General features: G+C 40.5%; 1 protein-coding gene across 1 annotated transcript in view; it reads left to right on the forward strand.

Annotated features, from left to right (window-relative positions):
• LOC129412039 (uncharacterized) overlaps window positions 1-23,761 on the forward strand; it is a 48,519-nt gene extending 24,758 nt beyond the window's left edge. The window contains exons 3-4 of the mRNA XM_055164756.1: window positions 17,493-17,797; window positions 23,645-23,761. Of these exons, the coding sequence (XP_055020731.1) occupies window positions 17,493-17,797; window positions 23,645-23,761 (422 nt within the window). The remainder of the gene's footprint in view (window positions 1-17,492; window positions 17,798-23,644) is intronic.
• The last annotated feature ends 3,494 nt before the right edge of the window (window positions 23,762-27,255 follow it).

Here is a 27,255-nt window from a genome sequence, read left to right on the forward strand (position 1 = left end):
ACATTTTTATATTTGTTGTACCATTTTTCCAAAGCAATTTATAGAAAAGCATAGACTGAGCTCACACACAAACAAGACAAGGTATGAATGCACAAATAAAAATATGTTAACAAGGCTACACCACACTCTCCCTGAGCTTTCTGCCATGTTTTAATGTTGTTCCATCATTAAAAACATGCAGGACGAGGTTTTAGATGCCACCCATGCATGTTTGAGTAATTTAGCGATCTCTTACGAGGCCTTATTCGAACCCTCCTGACTATTAGCTGTAAGATTCTGCGCACAAGCCTATGTCACCCAATTCTCCGTAAATATACAAAAAACATGATACAAAACTACACAGCTACTTGACAAACCTGATGGGATTTGCAGTAGTTTCATTAGTGCAGGAGTCGAGTGGGTAATTATTTTTTCCACATGAGAAACAGAAAATATTCTGGAGGGCCAAAATGCTTAACTCAGTTCTGCGTAATACTAATTGTATTTCATTATAAAAAGCAGTAAATATCATTGTTTTTGATGAGCTGCTCAGACTGGTAAGAGTTTATGTTATGACTAAGCGATGAAAAAGTTAGTCTAGATTCATCAACCGGTTTTACTTCGTGGAAACCGTCTGACCTCACAGCATTAAGATTCATTCGCTCGACAGTAGATGGGTACTTCTTTTTATTTCACCAATCGCTGCTATTTGGTTGTGATGTATGTAATGCGCCAAATCCAGTAGGAAGAAGGGCAATAACGTCTTTCCCCTTGATAAAATTCACCAAACATTCTCTTTGTTCCGGCTTTAAATCCTCGATCTCGGGAATCGTTGCCAACACAATATGTCTGTCTTCATCTACATTCGTCTCGACCGCTTTGTTTACTGTTATGTGGTGATGGGCAAATGGAGTCGCAATATTGTCTCAAATGGTTCAACGTGTCTGACGCCTTGGAGAAACACTGACCTCTAGTGGACAAAATTTAACAATAAGACAATAGTTGTGTGCAGAGCGACACCGTACCTAACAACAACAATAATAATGATGATTAAAAATAATATGTAAAGAGCAACATAAATAACATGCTGTAAATAAGAAAATAGGTGTTACCTTGTTAGGTGGAATTAGATCAAAGTGATCCTAAACCATGGGTCGCTTTTTTCCACTTGTAGATGCCATCGAAAATGAAACAAATGCCAAAAGTCGCCAAAAGTCACCACTAACGTCACACAATACTCCTCACTACCCAACATTTTTAAGAAATATTGGTGCATCTTTTATACTGTAGCAGTTTAGCGCTTCAAACCACAGAAGTGCTCTGAACACTCTGAAACACTCTGAACCAATCGCAGAGCGGAACATTCACTGAGCCAATGAAACGCTTCGATACACTGAAGCGACTGACACGCAGAGTGAAGCAGTCGGGGGAGGGACCGACACTTCCACACTTTGGTCACGTGAGCGGCTGCTGCGAGACGAGCTCCGAGGCAGTGCTTGTTTCAGAAAGAAGGAGACGTGCTCCGGAGCTCCGACTCATTTGCCCGTCACTACTGTTGTGTTGTTCCATAAAAGGGACCAGACAGACGCGACGAGTTTGACGTCATGGCTTCACAGCTCTTCACTGATTGGTCGGTGCGTAGTCTACAACTTCCGGGACTCTTGCAAACCATCTAGTGTTTTCCGATTCCTGACCTAGTCGCTGGAAAGAAATTAAGTAGAGTAGAGGCACTAGGTGGCACCAACCTTACAAAAAATGTCAGCTTTAGTACATGCATGAGGTAAAATGATAAAATATGTTTATTTCGTGATTCCAAATTATCTTAAACGGGCCGGTCAGAGTCAAACAAAGGGCTCTGTGTTGCCCAGTGCCCAGGTTTGATGTGAGTTGATTGTATTGTGCTAGTGCTCTGTAGGGGGAGTGACTTAAAGTGGAGAGTAAATGGCGGGAGGACTCAGAGCATCAAAAAGGTAACAGGTGATCTAAATATGTAATGTGTTAGTAATGTAAAATCCCCCCTCTTTAAAAGGTGCACTATGTAATTGTTCGGTTTGGGATCCATCATGATTGTGATCGCTCTGTCTGGAATGTTCCACAGTATGACATTAAGCAGCTCTACCTTACATTTATTAAATTACAGGTGGTTTAATAGCTGAAAAATACCTCGAAAAACAGGCATTCTGACTGAGATCTGACTGTAACTTGGTCTGGTTTGGTCTCCATGAAGATAGAAATGTTTATAGGCTCTATTCACCAGGAAGACATTTGGAAACCTGCGATGACAACTTCCGGCAGGCTCTGTCTGAACACCTGACAAAATTTAGGAAAAATGAGAAAATGTCCCAGTTTTCTTCATCTCCACGTCATCGTAGCGTTCCGTTATGTTCGACTAATCAATAATTACAACCACACCTCAGTTTTCATCATTTCCACACTGACACACTACTCTGAGTGCACTGAGTACATGCGATTAGAAGTGATGAGGCGCCAAATTCAAGTTGATTCCAAACCGCACATACATCTGCAGTCTTCATTTTACCGCTGATCACATTTACTTCAGTGGGTTTGATCGGTGGGTCGGTACAATGAAAGTCATCACATCTTTCCAAACGTCTTCCTGGTTTGTGACGTAAACGTGAATACAGCTTATACCTTACCGCAAAGATTCCCGACAAAGCCATGGAGAAAAACGTTTGACGAACCTTCCACCAGAAAGGTTACGCAATGCACCTTTAGAATCAAATTAGACAAGAAGACTTACACCTGAATTTCACCTTTTATGGATTAATAAAGCAACTGTCTATCAAACTATTTATCTACAAAAGTCACGAGCAGCCACCACGCAAACAAAATGTGAAGCACAAAAGCACAAATGACAAAAGGAGTGAAAGAAAAGCTTTTTGTGGTGTAAGCTGCAGACTACAGTTACAGGCTCTTACAACTAATGAACCAACAAAAACAGTTCACTTGCACATTTAAGACGCCTCACCCAACTTTTCTCTTTAAATGAGCACATTCTGTTTTCCCCATAAAGTGTACTGTAAAAGAAGCACTTCCTGACCGACTCAGACTGTTCCACACTGTCCAGGTTTGTTTGTACAGCGTGTATCGATGCACAACTCTCTTTGGGACGAGAGCTGCACTTTGTGGTCCCTGCTTCACTTTAGTTTTTCATATATCTGCACAGTTTGTTTTATTTCATTGTTTAAAAGTGCACAATGTAACTTTTTGGTTATTGCTCTGCTTGGAATGTTCCACAGCATGACCTTAAGCACGTCTACTTTACCTTTCTACAATTACAGGTGCTTTTACTGCTCAAAAATACCTATCAAAACAGAATTCTGACGGTGAACAGGGTCGCCTCTCCATAGATCTGACCTGTAACTCGGTCTGTGCTGTATAATACTGAGCTCGTCATCACCACTTCATCACATCGTACTCATCCATCATTCGACCATGGCGATGCCACGATGGCTCTTACAACACTTCCCCACTAGTGCCTTGCTCTCTGACTGCCTGCTCCTCTGCCTGGGGACCTGCTGTGGCTGCTGTGGCTGCCCCTGCTCCTGATGTAGTCTCCGGGCCCTCAGTGTCACGGCCCTTCCCCGTCCTCTTGCCCTTTGCCTTCCCTTTGGGTGGCATCTCGTCAGCGAAAACTTGGTGTGTACAGTACGGCTGCTATGACTCGTGTGTGCCCGCACAGGCACCGCATCAGCTTTTATACAGGTTGCATGACCCTGGTAGCTCGTACGAGGCATGCACGTGACCTGTAGGAACGACGCAATTGGCCCGTCCAGGACCCGTGAGTGGGCCGCAGGAATTCGGGGCTTGAGAAAATGGAAAAACCTGTACGACACCCCGGCGTGACGCGTATTTGACCCATACTTCTCCCGTAAGTGTGAGATATGTGCTTGCTACAAGCTGCTCGCAGGAAAAAATTAGCATGAATATTTCCTCCCTACGGGCTCACCGGGCGATCTACCAGCTTGGAATCTTGTACGAGCCACTTGCGAGCCCCGTACGGACATGGCCAAAAATCACCGGTGAACTGCCCCTCTGGGTTATTGTGACTAAGGCTTTAGACAGTGACGGCATTTTGGGGGCTTAGAAATGCAAACATCTGAAACCATCCTCCAGAGTGGAAAAGTTTAATACACTCCACCGTAGCCAAAGATGCAAAACTCTGGTCAGAATTATTTTAAGAAGAATAAATGTTTACATCAGGAATGTCCAAATTATGGCCCGTGGCCCAAATGCGGCCCTCAGACAATTTTTTCTTGGCCCTCAGGCTTCCAGGTGAATTGGTCCAAATTACCTTGCATCATTTAAAAATTAATGTTTTATTGCAATTTTTTTGTTTTTAAATCTACCTTGATAAAGTGAATATTTAATATTTACTGTCTGGTTTTAAGGATCTTTGCATGAATAAAGACTGATGGCTCATTCTAACATGTTAAACGTGCACATATTTCAATTATTCACTGTACTGAGTATACGGCCCTCGATCAGCCCTCTGCTTCATCTGTGTTTAGAGATGTGGCCCTTGATCAAAAAAGTTTGGACAGCCCTGGTTTACATGATCGAGGAATAAATCAATTCAACTTTAAAATCGAAATAAACCACCCACTTACTTCAGAATTAACTTTAATTCCAAATAATCATTTTCATTACAAATTAATTACACTTTAGAAAGACCATGTAAACACTTCACTTTTATTCAGAATTAAATTATTGTTATTCTGAATTAAAGCTCTCATGTAACATGACAGTTATTACATTAAACAACATTACATTTATTCAATTACAAATTAGTTTTATAGCTCAAAAATACCTAGAAAAACATTCTGACAGGGTCACCTCTCCATAGATCTGACCTGTAACTTGGTCTCCATGAAGATAGAAAGGTTTAATACCATGGAGAAAAGCATTTGACGGACCCTCCACCAGTAAATTTAAACAATGCACCTTTAGGAGTAGCAAGATGTATTTTCATATTTTAACTACAAAACGTCTTGTTCCATTGGTAGATCATTTTATTTGTCACGTGAAATTCACTCAAATCATGGTCAAATTGTCTTAATTCAAATCATCCCAACTTGATTCTAGTTTTTGCAGTGAACCTTCATGTGAGAAAAGTGTTGAGTTTGTACTTGGTGGCTTTGAGCGTGTTAAACCAAAGGAACACACAGTTGCAGTTGTAGATAGTCGGTAGCTCGTTAAATGCATCTTTGAAGATCAACAGAAACTCTCCACCTGGATCTCCTCCGTACGCTGTTCTTGTTATCACTCCAGCTTCTCACACTCTTGCAGAACAGCGTGCAGAAGTGTGAGTGTGCTGCCAAACTTCTTACGATAGGTTACTAAGACTTTGCTTTTCTAAATTTAGCTATATGCCAAGACCATGAAAACTGACGCATTTCTGTCCTCAAATGCATTTTAAGATGTTGGGACCTTGGTCTGTGACAAAAACAACTCTTGAAAGAAGCTGATTAGAGGAGAAAATATCAGTTAATTCCTTACTTATCTGATCGTGCATGTTTTTGTTTGCGCCCGTTATTTTCTCATCGCCGTCAAACTCCGGTGTCGAGATAACGCGGCTCCCTGGTAGAGGATCTGCCACCTGCTTGACACCTGGAACTTTCTACAATGTGACATTTAATTGAGCTGTCTCCACGGAGACGAGCAGCCGCATCACGGGGTCAAGTTACAGGTCAGATCTGTAGAGAAGTGGGCCCACTCACGGTAAGAACGCATGATTTTGTGGTAGTTTTGAGATACATAAAAGCACCTATAATTGAATAAATGTAAGATAGATTTGTTTAATGTCATACTAAGGAACATCCCAGGAATCCAATAGCAATAATATCACCATGGGAACGAGCAGACCCTCCACTAGAAAAGTTACACAGTGTACCTTTATGCTTGAATAAAGGTGCATCTTAGGCCCCGTCCACACTAGTATGTATTTGAGTTTTCGTTGTGGATGCAGTGTTCACACTAATCTGATAGAAAACGGCTCCAGAAACAAAACGATCTGGTGCTGCCAGCTTCCACGAATTCATCTGTGTATGGATCTGATCCGGCACCGTGTGGACGCCTGAAAACGTTGATGTAGGAGCTCTAGTTGCGTCCTTACTGGACCACGTCACTGTGACTTGTGCCTTCCTACAGAGATGTTTTCATTTTTGGTGTAGTACTACAAAATAAAAAAGAAGAACTCTGTGTAAACTTAATACTATGTCTTGCAAAATTTTACATCCACAAATGTAAAATTCAGAAGTGTCCCCCTAATTTTGCTTGTTTTAAAAATGAACTCAAATGATATATAAAAGCTCTGAAATAAATGAATGGACCTAAAGCTCAAGAAGTGTATTCCTACTAGAGATGCGCGGATTGCGGTTACAACCGCGGTATCCGCGGTTAATCCGCGGGTCAGGCGGATGACGTGACGAAAAATTATATTTTAATTAAATTCGGGCAGGTGGCGGTTTAACTACAAAAAAAAAAAAAAAAAATATTGTTTGTTATTGTTATGTACATCTGAAATGACGAGTGTCATTGTTTATGCTTGTAGTATGAAGTGTACGTCATGTCCTTAATTAGCCCATTTGACCTCGTTTTTATGTTCTGAAGGTTCAAGGTTGTGTCAGGGTTATTGATGCCTAAGGTTTACGAGGCACATATTATATGCAGTTTATATTATTATTTCTAATTTATTTCAGCTGTTTACCAACACATAAGTGGCTATAGGGCCATATTTATTTAGTTATGCATATTTTTTCTTGCCTATTTCAATTGGAATATAAAGAGGGCATTGCCTGATTTCAATAAAGGTTCATCTGGATGAGATGATCTGTCTATTTTCTTTCGATATCAGTTATATTTTAAAACACGCAGACATTATAGTGTAAACTGCCACTCGGGGGATTTAAAACTTAAAGAAAGACCGATGGAGTGAGGCTATGACTTTGAAATAACATTGGGCAATGGCAGAATGTTCAGAATGTAACAACATCCAACACGAAGGCAAGAAGAAAAACTTGTCGGAAAACATTGTCAATTAATTAGCTGCGCAAGAAAACCAGGTAAGTCTGGGGTTGTTACGGACAATTAAGAATGCGAACATACACGCTGAGCGAATTTTGGAATGAATGAGCTATAGAGTTTGCATTTTTATCGAGGCTCCTTAGTTTGTTTGCTGTATGATTGTTCTAAAATCTAAAATCAATCAGCGGATGGCGGGCGGGTGCGGTTTTGAAAACCTTCGGTGCAAAATGGACAGCGGGCGGATGATGAGTTTTGTGTCGCGGTTGCGGATGAAAAAATAGCCCAACCACGCATCTCTAATTCCTACATGTGTGAAATTCCCCTGGACTTTATAAACTCAGGCTGACTGAATTGTACTCCCCTTGCTATTATCCTTTTCTCTTCCTAATTTTTTTTTGAGAACTGTTGTTTTATTACTGTTGTATTATATTGTTACCGTTCAATATGCTCCCTCATTCTGACCTGTAACTGCTGACGACTCACAACCATGTTTGTTGTATCAAGTTTATGCACTGAGCTGTGTTTAATTAAAAAAAAAAAAAAAAGGCCTGTGCCTTCCTGATTCACTGGGTTTGTGACATCGGTCATGTGATGCTACTGCGGAAAAAGGTAAAACAAAAAATAGATAAACGGGAAACAGCATAGATAGAACTACTATGCTCGTACATGGTCCGCGAAAAGACTGTTTTCACGCTTGCCATCTTCCTCAGCTCGAAATCGACTGCTACAACTTTAGACGTGGTTAACAGAACACCCCTCTGTCACAGAAAGAACACAGATATTCCACTGAGTCCTGTCCTTTAGTCCGACAGAAGCTGAACTGCATCAGGAGTGAGCTGTTTTTTGAGTGCTTAGTTTATGCAAATCAGCCATGTGGTTTAAAGTTTCATTTCTGTAAAACATAAACAAATATGTGCAAAGCTGTGTGGATAGGGAAGGTTTGCGGACACAGAAATGGCGTGTCTGGAAGCAAATCATTTCCGATACTGTGATGCGGTGGTACATTTCAGTGTAAAAGTAACCTTAAATACATCTGCCCATCTGTCCTGTTTTTAAGTACTTTGTTAATAACATCACAGAGAGCTGCTTTTCTTGTTTGGCCTTCTCCTTTGTCCTTTTACTGTCGATGTCAATGAACTTGTCCAACCTTGTCCCATACTTTGCTTTGTTTCTTTCTTTCTTCACAATTTTAGCTTCACCCATTTTTATTTTATCTCACATCAAATCCGTCATAATGCGTGTGCACCCGCTAGGCCTATCTCCTGTAAAGTGATGCTTTTTTAATCATGTACAGATGTCCACAGATGAGAGGATGAAAGCACCGTTTATAATACACCCAAATCGACAGAACGACAGAAAGAAATGTATTGAAGTGTTTTGAAACTCTATCCACATAGATATAAAGATCGGGTGTAACTGTATAAATGATCAATGATTCAGATAATTTTACAAATGGTTTAAAAAACACACATGGAAAGCTATTTAATCAAACGCACCCGCCCTCGGCATTAATTCCCTCATAGAGCTGTCTGACTGCCAGGTTACACTCGCGTTCACTAAAGTGAACACTAACAAACGGCAAAAGGGTTTGTGAGAGTTAAGTTAGAGTTTAAATCTAATGGGTCTTTTCACAGTTTGAAAATCATGTATGCCCTGCTAGCCTGATTCATCAGCCAGTTTCACTTCGTAGAAACTGTCTGACCTTGCAGCATTAGGATTTGTTCACTCGACGGTAGACAGGTACTTTTTTTATTTAACCATATTATATTATTTATTCACCTCTATTTGGTCGTGTCGTATGTAAGGCTCTGTTAACAGGGCTAATTGGTATATTAAGCTTTTCTCAAAACCCGTAGAAAGAAGGACAATAACATCTTTCTTCTTGATAAAATTCAGCTTTAAATCCTCGATCTCGGGAATTGTTGCCAACACAGAATGTATGACTCTTCGCTGATTGGCTGGTGCCTGAACTGGCACTTCCGGCATTCTTGCAAACTGTCTAGTGTATTCTGATTCCTGACCTAGTCACTGGAGAGAAATGAAACTGAGTGGAGGCACTTGGTGGCACCAGCCTGGCTAGTGCCCTGCAGCTTTAAGGAACAAATTCACAAACAGAGTTAAACCAAAATAAAGAAGCAAAGAATAATAATATTATGAATAATGTATTTGTCTTATATTGCACTCCAGAGACTCAGTCCTGTTGCAGTTTCATGCATTTTTCTATCATTCAGTGGAGGTAAACAGCCACAGCTGCCTCAGGGCAACTGACCGAAGTGAGGCTGCCCATCTGCGCCATGGATCACACCACCATCATCATTTCATTTTATTTTTCATACAAAATAAACATGTAAATAGATTACTCTGGCCTGACATGGTTAAAACTGTTATCTGCAGGTTCCTGCACACACAAGGCAAAGGGTGAAATGTCTTGCCCAAGGACACAATAACAGTGTGCAGTGGTTGGACCCCGAGCTGCTGTCCCAGCTCATTTAACACGGTTGGAAAGGTCTCCCTGTAACTTTTTGACAACTTTGTGAGAGGAGTTTTATCGCCTTCCTTTAACATCTGACTTTAGTCATAATATTTGGAAAGTACAACACTTAAAAGTGCCCTTGCCTCTTACAGCCGTCATCTACTAGTAAATCTACAACATCCATATCTTATGTTCGCAGCCAACATGAAAAAATCAATAGAAGTAGTGTACAAAGTGTGTACGTTGGATCAGTCTCCATCCTCCACATTAGAGAGGAGCTTGTTTCCATCACAACATACAGACTTTTCAGTGTGTCCTCATAAGAGTCCTCAGTGTGGACCATGATGATTAAACCCTCTGGAGACTTAAAGCTCGTCACATCTACACAGGCAGCGAGATGAATCAAAGCAATTTCAATGAACGCAAGTGGAAAATCGCAAAGCCTGAGAATTTTGAAGTACCATCATCTCCTCCACAAACATCAAAACATAACAAAAGTCTTTTCCTGCATAAAAATCTCTCACCCTGTAGTTCAGATCTGCACAAACATGCTCTGAAATGTGATTCTTGTATTAGTTTGTCAGTTCATATTTCGGTCTTTTTGTCAGTTCTTCTGGGTCTGTTCAAAACGTGAACTTTGAACAGAATCGTAATTAAATCAGCATTAAAACATTGGAAAGCAGGAGTGAAGAAGGCCAATATCTGCAAAAAGGAAAAGCTTGATTTCTTTTTATTCCTATTACAAAATTCATACAATCTCTTGAGTAAGGTTCAAATATCATACAAAAAAATGATCGGAGTGTAAAATGAGAAGTGCAGAGATAACACTTTTGAAATTTATCTCTCACGTCTATACAGGAGTTTAAACTGAAAAAGCTGAGTTCCTTGGCACAAATTGGCAGACACTTTTTATATCACTCAGCCCCAGGACAGCTATGATTACTACACTTTTAATATTACGCTACTACCTGAGATCACGATACAAGTGTAAAACTAAAACAGTTCGAAGAAGGGCAGCGTTAGGGTGGTCCAAAATATTTTTTTAGACTCTACATCAGGGGTGGTCACACTTTTTCAGCATGTGAGCTACTTATAAAATGACCGAGTCAAAATGATCTTCCTAATACAAAGCCAAGCAAACTGCACTGAAACACTCTGTGCCCTTTTTCGGACCCTCACCTACAGTTTGAGAACCCCTTCTTTAAGAAAACTTCCTCTGGCACTTTACACAAAAGTGACAAATGTGAAGGAAGTAGGTTTTTAAGATTTTTAAACCTGTTCCAAACTGGAGTTTCATTCTTTTCTGGTTTTGCAGTGATATTTACCAGCCTCTGCACATTTACCAAACCAAATACACATCGTGACAAACACAGATGCATTTGTGCACTTTTGTTAGACAAACTTCAGCCAAATGTGGCAGTAGGTCTGTTCTGTAGATCTGCTCTATGCTGTAGACCTGCTTTGTGCCAACACTGTAACACAAATTTAGACTTGTTTTTGCTTCACGTTTGGTCTTGTTCTTCTAATCAGCCGCACTGTGGGAGGGGCTTGTGTTGGCTGTACGCAGGAAGGAGCGAGAGCGTGAAAAGGCGAGGGGCGGCGTGCTGACGTGAGGCAGATGGACAGGTAGGATGATTAGGAAGTTGAACCTGCCCTGTGATGCACGCTGGTACACGAGGGCACACGCTGTTGCAGACGAGCCGTGCATAGGGAGCGTGTGTGTTTGTGATGTGCCGTAGAGTCTCCGCGGGTTTCAAATGAGCGCACAGGCTGCACTGAGACGCCCCACACGCTCTCGCACACCTGTACAATTTTATTGCTGACAATAGTGGCCGTAATGAAATATGATCGCACTTGTTGAGTGTCAGACCTCGAGTGAGAGACAAGACCAAGTCCAAATGCGATCGAATCAGAGACGAGTGCTAAGACATGGCGATCTACCCACAGGACCTTGGCGATCGACAGGTAGATCGGGATCAACGTATTGTGCACCACTTCTCTAGATCATAACCCTGCATTTGGTTCCATATCTGGCCAAATTGGTTCCAAATTTTAAGGAAATTAGTTAATATTTAGAGGCTGCTCAAGACACTTCAAAATTGCCCTAGAGCCTAAACTACAACATAGAACCAAATAAATAAGGCATATTTGAATAATTTGTCATTTTATTCTGCAAACACAAACTCTAATTTACATAATAAAAACACTAATAAGTCCTTAAAATGTGACTAAAATCCAGCTCCACTGTGTCTTTCACTAAAGATGCTCCTGTGCTCTTTGACACCTGCAGTAGATCCTGTTTCTGATCTTCATTCTTTGTTTGGCTTCAGTTAAAATCTTGAATAAGCTTCACCCCCTTTCAGTAACATCATTGACAACTTCCCTGGAATGCACAGTTTTATCACCTTCTGAAAGTCACATCATCAGCCCAGTCTGCTGCTGGGGAATTGTTTTTGGTAGATTAAGAACTTCGAAGAAATGCGATGGTGGTTTCCCTTCAAAATCTGCTTGATTAAGGGCGTCATGTCACTTTGGTGGAACCTCTGAACCTTCCTTTTCCATAATGTTGTGAACCATCAGCTTCTTGTGTTCTTCTGTCACACTGGAGTGAAAGAACGCCAGGCCAAATATTTCTTCACTCAAGTACCAAAAATGTCAGTCCGAAGCTGTTAAGGTGCTTTCTTCACAACTGGATTTTCAGACTGTGACAACTTCTTAAGGAAAAACAAATCATCTGCAGGAACTTCAAAACTTCATGCAGAAACTTCATGGAGCTTGAGCAACCTCTACACATCTCCTTTTTCTTCCAAATTTCATCCTAAATCATCTTTTGGTGCTAAAACCTAATGCAGGGTTCTAATCGGTTATCTGAAACTTTCTTTTTGACCACACTTTGATGAACCACACTAGACAGTGTATTTTGTAACTTGACTTAGACTTACACAAACTTTATTGATCCACAATATATTATAAAAACTAATTTCTGACTATAATGCAAAAAGCAGCGTAACAACTATGCTTCAATATCTTAGAATTTAGAACGGAAAATTCTCAAGGAACAACAACTTGTTCTGATGTATAAAATTACCCACCAACTCATAGCAGTGTTCCCCACCTCGCTCCATCTGACCTCAGAACTACATTTAAGATTCCATACACACTTTGGAGCTTAAAACCAACACAACCCAGTATAAGAACCAACTAAAGTCGTTTTTAAAGTCCTATATTATGCAGAATTTACTGTTGTGAGCCATGTTATAATGTTCCTCCTCAAAAACAGACAAAAGTGAAAAAATGCATAGCACACTCAGACGGCCGATGTCCAAAAGCTTTTTTTTTATTTTCAAAATAACGTTTCGGCAAAAAAAAGCCTTCATCAGATATTTTTCTTGCTTTGGACCACAGCACTGTGCTGTTCACTTCTGTCTGGCTACTCCTTGCATTTGCACCTCTACAAGAATGTTGGTGTGTGTTTTCTGTCTCTTTTGATCCTCCTCAAAAACAGACCTAGAGTTGTGTTTTGTTTCATTTTTACATTTGAACGTTTGAAGAACCCTCTATTATTAGTCTGTCTCTTCAACTAGGTTTGTAACGAACAGATTTTGCTGGACAATTAATTGACCAAGAAATTATTGCGATAAATGATAATACTGACATTTTGAGACCATCCATCCATTTTCTTCCAGTTATCCAGGACCGGGTCGCGGGGGCAGCAGTCTAAGCAGGGACACTTCCTCCAGCTCCTCCGGGGGGGACCCCGAGGCGTCCCCAGACCAGCCGAGAGACATAGTCCCTCCAGCGTGTCCTGGTTCTTTCCTGGGGCCTCCTCCCGGTGGGACATGCTCAGAATAATCTCCTGAGGGAGGCGCCCGAGACCATTTTCAATTAATATAATGGCCATGGAATAAAAATGCAAATACACCCTTTCAAAGAACAATCAACTTTACTTTCTAAAGAACATTTAACACAGGAACTGCAAGACAACCAAAAACAATAGGCCTAAATAAAATTGACTTGTTAACAAAAAATGCACTTGAATAAACCATTGCTGAACCAAACACAATCAAAACGATAAATAAAATTAGTATTATTAAGTTGAGAGCTTCAATTGAGTGGAGCTGAACACAATAGGTGACATCACAATTGCTTAGTCCACTTTTTATACAGTCTATGCAGGCAAGTCCCCTAATTACCATGTTCGTTCAAGCGTCATTACGTTAAGGAAACTGGAGGAGTCAGTAGAGAGCGACAGAACCTTTTAACATTCAGTCATTCAGAGAGAAACGAGGAAAAGAAACAAGCAGAAATGATCAGGACCGGCAAAGTTATCGAGCTGGTTAAAAGTTATCATGCGTTTTACTGATGTATTGATTATCGTTACAGGCCTATCTTCAAAGCTCAGAATGCTTGGTTCCACCTTGTGATGTCATGAAGCAGTAGTTTTCAAGTTAACGGCTACCTTGTGTTAACCCTTTCCAAACGTCGGACATGTTTTATATAACCGTGCATAACTTTCCAACCATAATAGATAGAAACTTACTTTTTTTCCCCTTGAAAAGCGACAGTTGTGGCTTTCTGAGCATATTCCAGCATTATCCTATGTCACACACATGCTGCTTAATGACGTAGACGTAAACAAGTGTCCAATAGGAACTTTGTTTTCTGCCAAACTCATGCGCTCCGTCCATTTTGATTGGGCCAAACTTTGCCAAAGAGTGTAGTGAGTCAAAATGGTCGCTGCTCTGAGTGTCTGTGTTTGTAACAATTGAAAAAGCCGCTCTAAGTGCACTTATTTCTCAAATAAATGGAAAATTACACAGCTTGGTCTGTGTAATTGCACATCCCTTGCTATTTTTATTTTCAGGTTTATTTCAGTCCAAATGTCCAAATCCAAATGTAATAACGCCCATGGAAATGCAGGAAGTGCTGTGGTTCTGTGTCCTGGACCTGACACCAGCTGTTTCCATGACTGACACCAGGAAAGTCATGAGGCCATTGCACTTTTTTTGTTTTGTTTTGCGGCAATAAGTATATTTTTAGTTTACTTACATGCTTGATATTTTGCACTTTTACAGCCAAGACTAGGGATGGGCATTCGATGAAATTTTCTTAATCGATCGTCGGAAGAATAAACAATCGATTATCGATTAATCATTAACGTTTTTATATTAAAATGATCATCATTATTATTACTATCTGCACTACTAATCTGCATAAGTAAATTCAACTTTACGACAAATAAACCGTAACCACTCTAGAGCCACATCAGCCCATTTATTATAATGTGTTTAATTCAGTTTTGCGCATGAAAACGCAACGAAACTTAAAACCGCATCACTAATTTGCATAAACTAAGCGAAGATAAAACTACAGCTCTTGTGTCGCTGATGCGGTTCAATTTCTGTCGGATTAAAAGACACGACTCAGGTGAATACAGGTTAGTGTGACCAGATTTGTGTTTGTCAAAACCAGGACACCGTACGGGGGGAGGGAGGTGGGGACTCGACATCGACATTGAGCGACTCTCACCTGGTAAAGCTTTTTCCCACTGGACACTGAAACATATGTGCTGCTTTGTACACTGTGCACATGGACTCACACTTGTCCCGAACGCAACGGAAAGTGTGGAATTTCTTGTACAAGTCATCGTTAAATATACATTTGTACTTCGGCATGTTGCAGACTGACTGACTGTTTGTGTCTCGCTCCTTCTGAGTGCAGAGACACATGTACGGACCTCCGTTTGGTCACGCTACTCACAGCAACCTACATTCGGTTTGTCAATTAAAACTAACGTAATTGATGAAATTCTTAATGATCAATTATCGATTAATCGACTAATCATACCCATCCTTAGCCAAGAGCCTAAGTTAAACATTTTTTTATTTCCAAAAAGTTGTTTATACATGTTTACTGTGTGTTTTGTACGAAAAAGTGAATTTTATTTTCCTTTTTTTCATGTGTATTTCTGGTCCTGTAGATTTTATTACAGCCATATGACACAACTACAGCAGCAGATTGGGAAATAACTGAAAAAAAAAAAAAAAAACACTTCATTGGGGTAGAAGGGGGAGTTTTAATAGCAACATTAAGAACAAAATGCAGGCGAGAACAAATGTACTAAAATTGACATCACAAGGTGGAAGGTGACCTAAATGTGCAGGGTTTGTGCGTTAAATGTGTGAATGAACCAAAACACAACTCCAGGTCTGTTTGTGACGAGGAAATATTATAGTGTGGATCAGAAAATATGAGCGCTTTAACATCACTTTTTCTCTCTTCATCGGTGCGATTTCCAACTGGAGTTTACTGATAATTAAAACCAGAACCAGTACGGCAAGTGTGACTGAGAACTGAATCAATAAAGTAATTTAACGCACTTTTAGTATCTTGAAAGACAGCACTGAAATGAAATGTATACAATTACGAAACTTGCTTTTTTTTTTTTTTTTTTTAGTCTGAACTGACAACGTACTGTGAGTTGCGTTGTGTTATAATTTATTTTCTGACACAATTTGCTGTATTTAAAGAGAGGGTGTTTTACTTTTACGGGGTATTAACTGCTAAGATGTCATATTTAGATCACCGTGTTACCTTTTATTGTTCTGAAAATGTTATATTCGCCAAAAACATTGTATTGTTGAGAATCATTTGGAACATTTTAGTCCTCGAATTGCTCATCTCTTCTGAATAAAGGGTAAAAAATAGCTTGAAAACTACCACTTCATGACATCACAAGGTGGAACTGGGCGTTTTGAGCTTTGGAGAAGTAGACAAACTAATAATGCAGAGTTACTTAAACATGTGAATGAAATAAAACTCAACTCCAGGTCTGTTTTCCATGAGGCAACAACATTTTAACACGACTAAAAGCTCACAAGAGTCAAATTTGCGTAATATAGGACCTTTAATATTTTGATCTTCCAGTAATATTAACTTTAAATTAGAAATTAGATAATGCGCCTAAATACTTTAAACAATTACTCTGACATGAAGAGTAGTTTCCTCAAATACCTTAGAGTTACAGTTACTTTATTTGAATGTTTTAAAATGTAAAAAGGACAACATATAGGCGCTATATCTGTCATTCAAAACATACATTTAATGAAAAAAAGAAAGAAAAAAAAAAACATTTAAAGTTAAAAGTATCTTATTTTAATGCTTCCCACAGTTTACAATTTTTCTTCCATGCAATATTTTTTTGTTCGTCATCGCTTGTAAAGTAAAGTCCGCCTTTACCATACAGTTTAGATTTAGGTTCAGTCCTGGTCTAGTCCCGGTTCAGTCCTTGTTTAGTCCTGGTTTAGTCCTGGTTTAGTCCTGGTCTAATTCTGGTCCAGTCCTGATTTAGTCCTGGTCTAGTCACAGTTCAGTCCTGGTTCAGTCCTGGTTTAGTCCTGGTTAAGTCCCGGTTCAGTCCTTGTTCAGTCCTGGTTCAGTCCTGCTTTAGTCCCACTCTAATCCTGGTTCAGTCCTGGTCTAGTCCACTCTTCAAACAGTTACAGTACTACTACTTTGTATGTAATTACTCAAATAATTATGTTGTAGTGATTACTTCAGTACTTTTTTCTTTTTCTACCCACCCAGATATTTACTACAAGCTGATCCAGCTGCAGTACTATACTAATATCATCTAGTGTAGCCTACAGAAAAGTACACAACACACAAAATATTAGAAGGTAGTATGGTTTTGGAGATATGACCATTACTCCACAAAAAGCAAAGTTTTTTGTTTTGTTTTTTTTAATTTACGGGCTATAATGTAAATATAGGTTGGAGTAAATAGATGTTAAAGTCCTTGTTCATAGTTGAGATGTATTAAAATGTAAACTGCTGGAATTAATTATATTCTCGTGTTTATATGACTGTTATAACTCGGGTTTTGTTCGTTTTCAGTCACTGGAAACGCACCGTCTTCCTCCGTGAACCACTTTTAATTGAATATTCCGCTTGCCCTAAACTTGACTCTACAACGCTCCGGGGACCACTCGAGGCAAACCTCCCCACCGCACCCTCCGCGACCCCCTGCACCCCTGCCCCCCGTGCACGAGCTCACTCACCTGCTCCGGAGTGTGCACGCGCGCCGGCGGAGAGCGTCAGGAGAAGTGGCACCAGCGGCAGCCGGAGGAACACACGGCCAGTCCAATTACGCACGGATCCAAACCGAGCCCCCGTGGTAGTCCGGCGGGTCCAGAGCGCGGACATGATGCACGGGGAGGAGGGCGTCCGAAAAAAACAGAAAAGAAGGGAAATATCCACGTGCCTATCCTGTGCTCCGTGCGCGTGGTGGATCGTACGGTAAGGTCCCGTGGAGAGGAGAAGGAGTGCGTGCGGAGAGGAGAGGAAGAGGAGAGGAGAAGAGATGCTCGCGCTACGCTGAGCTACGGTGAAGTGGCGAGGAGAGCGAGAGGAGAGGAGGGACTGTCTTAGAGGAGCCACGCCCCCTTTCCACCGCTGGGACCCCCCCCCCCCCCCCCCCCATTGTACACGGGGAGGGGACGCGTGGTCCACTGTCCAGTAAATTAAATTAGACTGTCACCTTCATTTAAAGCGCTGAAACTTTTCAACGGAGTGGACTCTGGAAAATAATAATAATAATAATAATGCATCAGTTTTATATAGAGCTTTTCTCTACACTTAAAGACGTTTTACAGATCATTATTCTGTGGTGGTAAAGTACTAGTGTAGCCAAGTTGCCCTGAGGCAGACTGACGGAAGCAGTGCTGCCAATCTGCGCCACCGGCTCCTCCGACCACCGTCTCTCACACACACTCCACTTTGACACTAGGCAATATGGGTGAAGTGCCTTGCCTTAAGGACACAACAGCAACAGTTTTTGTGACTGGTGCCCCCCTGTGGCTCCTGTGTTTCCCAGTGTCTCCCATCCAAGTCCTGACCAGACTGGACCCTGCTCAACTCCTGAAATCTGACAGGGTTCAGGCTTTGACAAGCTGGTGTGGCCACGATCTAGTAGCCAGGCTGGTGCCACCTAGTGCCTCTGTGTAAAGGTGGTTACATAGTATTTTATTCCACTTGTCATTATATTTATTGGACTTATACTTATACTATTATATATATACTTATATAGTTTGTTTGAGTAACGCCCTCTTGTGGTGACCAGTAGTGGTAAGTGCCCGTGGCGCCGAGAGCACGTTGTCAGTTCATGAGAGACGGGCACGAGGTGGGTCACTGATTTTAGTCTAATTGTACAACTTATTTATGTCCTTCGGAACATTTGCGAGCTAATATTTTGTACAGTGTATGAGTTATTACACAGTAATTTACTTTTGCACATGTCGTGACAGAAGCAAACTTTTAGAAGCTAATGTACTATCCTTGTAGAGCTGCTCACCGTGTTGAGTCGAGGTATCCTGACCAGTACATATTTTGTTTCATGCAGATTAAAACCACAAAAGACAGCACCATGTCCTGGCCATTTGTTCACAACACAACGCAGATAAACTATACGACAAATAAAAGATGAACAACGAATAAAAGACGAACAGACGGGTTATTCCTGCAACCAAGCTGGGCTTTTGCACAGCTAAGTTCAGCGCGGTTACATCTGCTCAATTTCATTTCTCTCCAGCGACTAGTTCAGGAATCAGAATACACTAGACGGTTTGTAAAAACCCCGGAAGTGAGAGTTCGGGCACCAGCCAATCAGCGAAGAACCATATATACTGTGTTTGCAACGATTCCCGAGATCGAGGATTTAAAGCTGGAACAAAGAGAATGTTTGGTGATATTTCAAGGGGAAAGACGTTATTGTCCTTCTTCCTCCATGATTTGGTGCATTTCATATGTCATGATCAAATGGCAGAGATTGGTTAAATGAAAAAAAAGTACCCCCTACTGTCGAGCGAACGAATCCTAATGCTGCGAGGTCAGACGGTTTCTACGAAGTGAAACCATCTGATGAATCAGGCTGCAATCTGGTATGAAATTCTAACAAGTTTGTTGTCTCAGTGGAACATTTAGCAGCCAATTTCACTAGTTTCATAAAATACACAAAAGATGAGTATAAATCAGACCTGGGCATTATGCAGCTCCCCGGCCACGTATGACCCTTTGTTTGACTCTGACCGACCCGTTTAAGTTCATTTGAATAACAAAGTAAACTGATTTTATCATTTGACCTCATGCAGGGACTAAAGCTGCATTACTTTTATTTTAGAGGTGTTTTTTAAATGCATTTTTTGTTCGGCAGCTTCACTTTTTCATTGCTTAGTCATAACAGAAACTCTCACCAGTCTGACCAGCTCATCAAAACAACAAACAAAGACATTTCCTGCTTTTAATAAAGAAATTCTGTTAATATTATGCAGAATGGATTATATTTCACTGTATTATTTCTTTATTTTATTGTTTGTATTTATTTAATCACATAATTCATATATCATTTTAAAGGTGCACTGCACAACTTTTCTGGTGAAGGGTCCCTTACCTACTTGTCTCCATGGAGATGTTACTGCTTTGCCTGAATGTTCCGTGTATGACATTAAACACATACATTTCATTTTCATATTTCATATTTAATACACGAAATACAGGAATTCCCTCAGTGAATAGGGGCGACTCTCCACAGATCTGACCTGTAATGTAGCGTAGTGCTGTAACCTTGTGATAGATAAGTTTCATTTATACTGTGGAACATTCTAGACAAAGAAATAACAATAGCAAAAGTTGTGCAATGCATCTGTAAAGTCCTGTGCCTGATTTTATTATCACCCACGTGTTTCAGAAACATTTTTTATTTTCAGACAATCAAGAAGTGCACATTAGCATGCTAGTTGTTGCTACTTTACTTTCATGACAAAACTCCGCTCTTGTCTCTGAGAGTTGTGAAAAGCACTTATAAACTCATCGTGGTGAATAATTAGGATGTTCTGAGTGCATAAAATAAGTGAGGAGTAACTCTGGATCACTGCAAACTGTTACAAATGAAATAGTTCTGTTTTTTACATTTTTAAAACAATAAAAATCAGATACAGTGCCTTGAATCAATCAGTAAAAAGGTGGGTACATTAAAAAGCATGGAAATCACAATCAGACAGCACAGGGCCTACTGTGTCTGGAGCATTTACTATACTTATAATTCTCATATTTGTGATTCACAAGTTTAATCTTTATATAAATGCATTGTTTCCTAGTACTTTTTCTGCATAAATACAGTATTTTTCACACTATAAGTCACTCTGGAGTATAAATCGCACCAGTCAACGAATGCGTAATGAAGAAGAAAAACATATTTAAGTCGCAGTTTTTGGGGGAAATTTATTTTATAAAATCAGAGACCAGGAACAGACATTTCATCTTGAAAGTCAAGTTCTAGTAATAACCAGTGTTGGGAAGGTGACTTTTAAAATGTCCCCTACCGATTACAGATTACATATCCCAAAATGTAGTTTGTAACATAATCCATTAAATTACTTAAAGTGAGTAATGTAATCTGAATACTTTGGATTACTTGATTTGCTGTAGAGAAGCAAAGACGAGGAAATCTTCACATAAGATGTTTTGTCTGCTAAAAGAAAATAAAAAGCCCAGATTTTACTGAACCATATTAAAAATATTATTGATAGAAGAAGAGGAGACACGGTCCGCGTGGCATGGTTTAGACCTGGTTTAGACCTGGTTTAGACCTGGTTTAGACCTGGTTTAGACCTGGTTTAGACCTGGTTTAGACCTGGTTTAGACCTAGACCTGGTTTTAGACCTGGTTTTAGACCTGGTTTAGACCTGGTTTTAGACCTGGTTTAGACCTGTTTAGACCTGGTTTAGACCTGGTTTAGACCTGGTTTAGACCTGGTTTAAACCTGGTTTAGTGTCTGGCAATGAGTGGAATTACAGACCAAAAAAAAGGGGGGGGGTATAGCCCAAAATTTAAAGAACAGGAAAATACCGCTGTGTAATCCACTTATTTCAACCAAGTAACTGTAATCCAATTACCACTCACTGAAACAGTAACTGTAACTGAATACAGTTGCTCATAATTTGTACTCTGATTACGTAACTCCAGTACATGTAATCTGTTACTCCCCAACACTGGAAATAACACTAGAACAGAGAACAACAGACTGTTAACGTCACATATGAACAGTTCTTCAGATAAACTATAACATAAACAACAGAACAGAACAAGTTTACCAAACTCTCCATCTCACTCCAAATCACTAAATCCATTCAATTCTTCATCCTCGTGTCACTTCTGAACAACTCCACGACCTCCGGAGGTAAACAGAGCGACGCTTCCTCTTCTGTGTCGCTGTCGTCAGACTCAGCATCAGTTCCAGTTAGAATTATTCTGGCCTTTCTGAATCCTGACAGGATGGTTTCGGTGTAAAGTAAGTAAGTAAGTAAATCTTTATTTAAATAGCACCTTTCACAGATAAAAAATCACAAACTGCTTTACAGAGCAAAAAACAACATAAACAAGAACAGAGGAATTAGGGACACAGTCAGCTAAAAGCCTGTGTAAATAGCAGTGTCTTGAGCTGCTTTTTAAAAGAGTCTATCGAGTCTGCCTCACGTAGGGCTAGGGGCAGGGCACTGTCACTGAAGTCCAGGCTTTGTCCATCCATCCAGTGACTTCAGGAATGTTTCATGGTGCATCCTCCTGGTGTCACAAGTTTCTCACTCACTCCAAACTTTCTTTCTGCTGCTCGATTACAGTTTTTGGTTAAATTTAACATTTTCAGTGGTACAGAAGTAATGGTGCGGTCGACTAACATGATACTGACAGGACAGAGGCTCTTTCTGCAGGAGACATGTGCAGTAGAGTGAAGTGACAGTGGCACAGGACGAACAGGAGCAGCAGATACTGACACACAAGACTAGAGCCTCTCATTGTAATATATAAGTCGCACCGGAGTATAAGTTGCAGGAAACACCCAAATCATGAAAACTACGTTCAGACTGCAGGGCTTAACGCTCAATTCCGATTTTTTTGTGAAATCCGATGTTTTTGCGAGGTCGTTCACATTTCCAATTAAATGCGACTTGTATGTGATCTCCTGTGTGAACGTTAAACGGCCTGAAAGTGTCCCGCATGTGCACTGGAGACATGATGACGTCAACCGCAGTGAGCGTGCTCTGTGTTTACGGAAGTTGTCCAAACATGGACGCAGCATCGAGCACCTGGAGATTTTAAAGTTCCTCTCGTACCGGAGCCAGAACATGAACAACTTACTTGTTTTAAGGAGGAGATTGAGAAGGAGAAGGACGAGGTTTTTGGCCTTGGTGTTTTGTGGGACAGCGGCAGCGACGTCTGTTGAAAGGAACGTGTGGATGTGGAGACGGAGCCAAGAGTGGTGAGTGGTGATGTGCTTCGCTTCAGTGACACGGAGTTCATTAACAATTTTCACCTACTTCAGGCCAGAATAGTGACGTTTGTGGCTTGTTGATAACGTGTAGGTTGGATGAATGCACTTTGGCCGTTCAGACTGAAGTCACATGTCAAAAGATCAGATATGTATCAGTTTCAGGACCACATATTGAAGTGGCCTCGGTCGCATTTGAAAAAATCGGATCTGTGTCGTTCAGACTGTCATTAAAAGATCAGATACAGGTCACATAGAGGCCAAAAAATCGGATTTGGGTCACTTCGGGCTGCAGTCTGAACTCAGCCTTATAGTCCGAAAAATACAGTAGTAATTTTTGCATGAACTCCCCCTGCTGGTGTAAGTCTTGTGAGTGCAGTTTGGGTCAGATACACAAAGATAAGTCATAGTTTTGGGAGCTTTTAGTCTTTTTAGTCGACTAATCGATTGAAAGGACATGTCTTTAGTCCGCCTATGGAGCTTTTTGGTTACTTGTTTCTATGGAGATGTCATTGCTCTGCCTGGGATGTTCCACAGTATGACTTTAGACAGTTCTACTTTACTTTTATTCAAATTACAAGTCATTTTATAGTTCAAAAATGCCTAGAAAAACAAAGACATTGTGACTGTGAGCGGGGTCGCCTCTCCACAGATCTGATTTGTAATTCGGTCCAGTTTGGTCTCCATAAAGATAGAAAGGTTTAACGCCATACTGTGAAACATTCCAGACAAAGCAACAACACGGAGCCTCCACCAGAAAAGTTACACCATGCACCTTTAACATTTGTATATGTATTTTCAACACATTTACTTTTACTTTCCAGTCCTGCAAACGAGTCACGGACATGTTCAGCGTGGACTTTGTTTATGCCTGCGAGTGCGGCTTTGAAAGTGACAGCTCTGAACCAGAAACCAGAACCGCCGTCATGGTAACCACATAAAGAGCATTTGTGTTTCTGATCCGTGGACTGATGTGAAATGAAAATAAGCTGCAAAAACGGTTTAATACCTTTTTAAATCTTTTGTATCCTCTGCGGTCCAGACTGTACCTAATCAAAGCCCGGCATTACTATAGCCATTCTTCAGCACCCGAACACAATGGGAGTAAGTGAGATGATGAATTACTGTCGGAAAAAATAATGTCTGACTGTTTTTTTTTTTTTTAAATAAATACCTATACTGTGTTATTAGCTTCTTTTTTGAGACCAAGAGTTTGTTTTTCAGAACTGACAGTTTTGACTGATCACTGGCGGTCTTCCCCAGAGTGGTCACTAGGGCTGGGTATTTTTAAAAAGTTGCTGATATGATACATACCTCGATACATAAGCTACGATACGATACAGCAGAGGTGGGGACGTATCAAATGGAAGTCGTGATATGGACTCGAGTGAGACTTGAATTACTATTTTTAGGATTTGAGACTTGACTTGATAAAATAGACTAAGGCTACGTTCAGACTGCAGCCTGAAGTGACCCAAATCCGATTTTTTGGCCCCTATGTGACCTGTATCTGATCTTTTAATGACAGTCTGAACAACACAGATCCGATTTTTTCAAATGTGACCGAGGCCACTTCAATATGTGGTCCTGAAACCGATACATATCCGATCTTTTCACACGCGACTTCAGTCTGAACGGTCAAAGTGCATTCATCCACCTACACGTTATCAACAAGCCACAAACGTCATTATTCTGGCCTGAAGTAGGCGAAAATTAATTAATGAACTCCATGTCACTGAAGCGAAGCACATCACCACTCACCACTCTTGGCTCCGTCTCCACATCCACACGTTCCTTTCAACGGACTGTCCCACAAAACGCCACGACTAAAAACCTCGTCCTTCTCCTTCTCAATCTCCTCCTTAAAACAAGTAAGTTGTTCATGTTCTGGCTCCGGTACGAGAGGAACTTTAAAATCTCCAGGTGCTCAATGCTCACATCCATGTTTGGACAATTTCCGTAAACACAGAGCACGCTCACTGCGGTTGACGCATGCGGTTGACGTCATCGTGTCTCCAGTGCACATGCGGGACACTTTCGGGCCGTTCACCGTTCACACTGGAGTCACATACAAGTCACATTTAATTGGAAATGTGAACAACATCGGATTTCACCAAAAAATCGGAACTGAGCATTAAGCCCTGCGATCTGAACGTAGCCTAAGACTTGACTTGGACTTGAAGGTCAGTGACTTGGAACTTGACTCAGACTTGAGGCCTGTGACTTGAGAAGACTTGATGCTTCTCCTAAAAAAATATAAGTTTTTATAAAATGCTTTTCTCTTTACAGTTGATAAATGTGGCGTTTACTTTTACAGGAACAAACTGGAACATGTCGCTCCCACTTCTGTGGTACTTTGGATGTAACTGAAGTAGTGTGATGTGGTATCCTCAAATATACTATAGTAATATACAGTACAATACAGTAAAACCAAGGGAACTGTATTAGAACATGAGTCTTCGATTTCAGTGCAAACTACATGACAAAATAACTGTTATTAAGCACTTTTAAATCTGAATTCTTTATATTCTGACCATAATAATTTGCTCTTTTGTCAAGACGTTTAAAAAGGAAAAATTTGCATTTCTACAACCCTTATATAAATACTCATATATAAATATACCATAACTTTTTAAGTACAATTTAGTTTATAAGTGCTGCTAAAATCTAAGCTATATTTGGTACTTTGGTTTAAAGACTTGAAATGACTTGAAGCTCAAAGCAGACGACTTGGACTTGACTTGGACTTATGGGCCAGTGACTCAGGACTTGACTTGGACTTGTCTGTATTTGACTTGGAACTTGACTTGGACTTGAGGTCAAAGACTCGAGACTTACTTGAGACTTGTAAAACCATGACTTGGTCTCATTTCTGCGATACAGTGCACTTTCGATTCAATACTATTTATTATTTATGCATTTATTTTGGGCAAGTAAAGATTTCCATTCATATACAATGGAACATATAACATAACTGAAATCATAATAGAAATGAAAATAACAACAAAAAATGTACTATTATTATTATTATTTTGCCAAAAAAGGAGTGGGAAGACGAAAATGTATTTAATCCCACCCCTACTCTTTATAATCTAACACAATGAGCTTCTTTTTGCATGTTGCAGACATTTTGAATTAAACTATATGAACTATTTACAAGTGCAGACAAAGAGTCACTGTTATAGTTTGATAGTAGTAACATAAATGTACCAACAATGGTAAAGTTAAGGATACAGACAATGGTAAGAAACAACAAATACAAGTAACTGACAGCACAAACCAGCAATGGTAAGAAAACAACAAACATAAACCAGCGCTACAGAGGCAGTATTGTTCTAATATTATGACCCACTCTCCACATACTGTGACCAGACCATATGTTTATATAACAACTTGAATTTATAGATATTTAATATCAATATAATGTTATGTATTATATAATAATATTTAATACGATAAATATTTTAAAACAGTTCAATACAGTTCAGTAAAAAACAAAGGCTAAATCATGGCTCTGATACTAAAAGTCTTTATTAAACCACTAAATGAATATGAAAAATACCTATTTTACTCAAAACAGTAAAATATCAAGCGTATCACATAAACAAGTGAACTTTCTCCAAACAAGCAACACAACTGTAGCTCTCTGAACCTTGTGGTCACACCAGTTTGTCAAAGCCTGATGTCAGAAGCTCAGCAGGGCCGGGTCTGGTTAGTACTTGGACTGGAGGCCACTGGGAAAATCATGTGCCACTGGGGGGCGCCAGTCACAAACACTGTTGTTGTGTCCTTAGGCAAGACACTTCACCCACATTGCCTGGTATGAAATTGGAGGGTGCGTGAGTGGTGGTCAGAGGGACCGTTGGCATCGATTGGCGTGACAGACTCTGTGACAAATGTCTGTGAAAAAGTGCTATATAAATAAAAACTCACTTACTCTTTCTCAAAAGACAGAGAGAGAGAAAGAGAGAGACAGAGAGAGAGAGACAGAGGGAGAAAAAGGGAGGGAGGGGGAGAGAGGGAAAGAGACAGAGACGGTGAGAGGGAGAGACAGAGGGAAAGAGAGGGGGAGAAGGGAGGAGAGGAAAGGAGGAGAGGAAGGGAGGGAGGAGAGAGAGGGAAAGAGGGGAAGAAAGGTAGAGGGACAGAGGTAGAGAAAGGGACAGAGGGGAGGAGAGGGAGGGAAAAAAGAGGGGAGAGAGAGTGAAAGAGAGGGAGGGAGAGGGGAAGAGAGGTAGAGAGGGAAAGAGACGGAGATTGAGAAACGTAGAGAGGGAGAGACAGAGGGAAAGAGACGGAGAGAGGGGAGGAGAGAGAGGGAGGGAAGGGAGGAGAGAGAGGGAAAGAGGGGAAGAAAGGTAGAGGGACAGAGGTAGAGAAAGGGAGAGAGGGGAGGAGAGGGAGGGGAAAAGGAGGGGAGAGAGAGTGAAAGAGG

The sequence above is a fragment of the Boleophthalmus pectinirostris genome, unplaced genomic scaffold (assembly GCF_026225935.1).
Source record: "Boleophthalmus pectinirostris isolate CB_2022bp ecotype Guang Dong unplaced genomic scaffold, ASM2622593v1 HiC_scaffold_7, whole genome shotgun sequence".
Taxonomy (NCBI): Eukaryota; Metazoa; Chordata; class Actinopteri; order Gobiiformes; family Gobiidae; genus Boleophthalmus; species Boleophthalmus pectinirostris.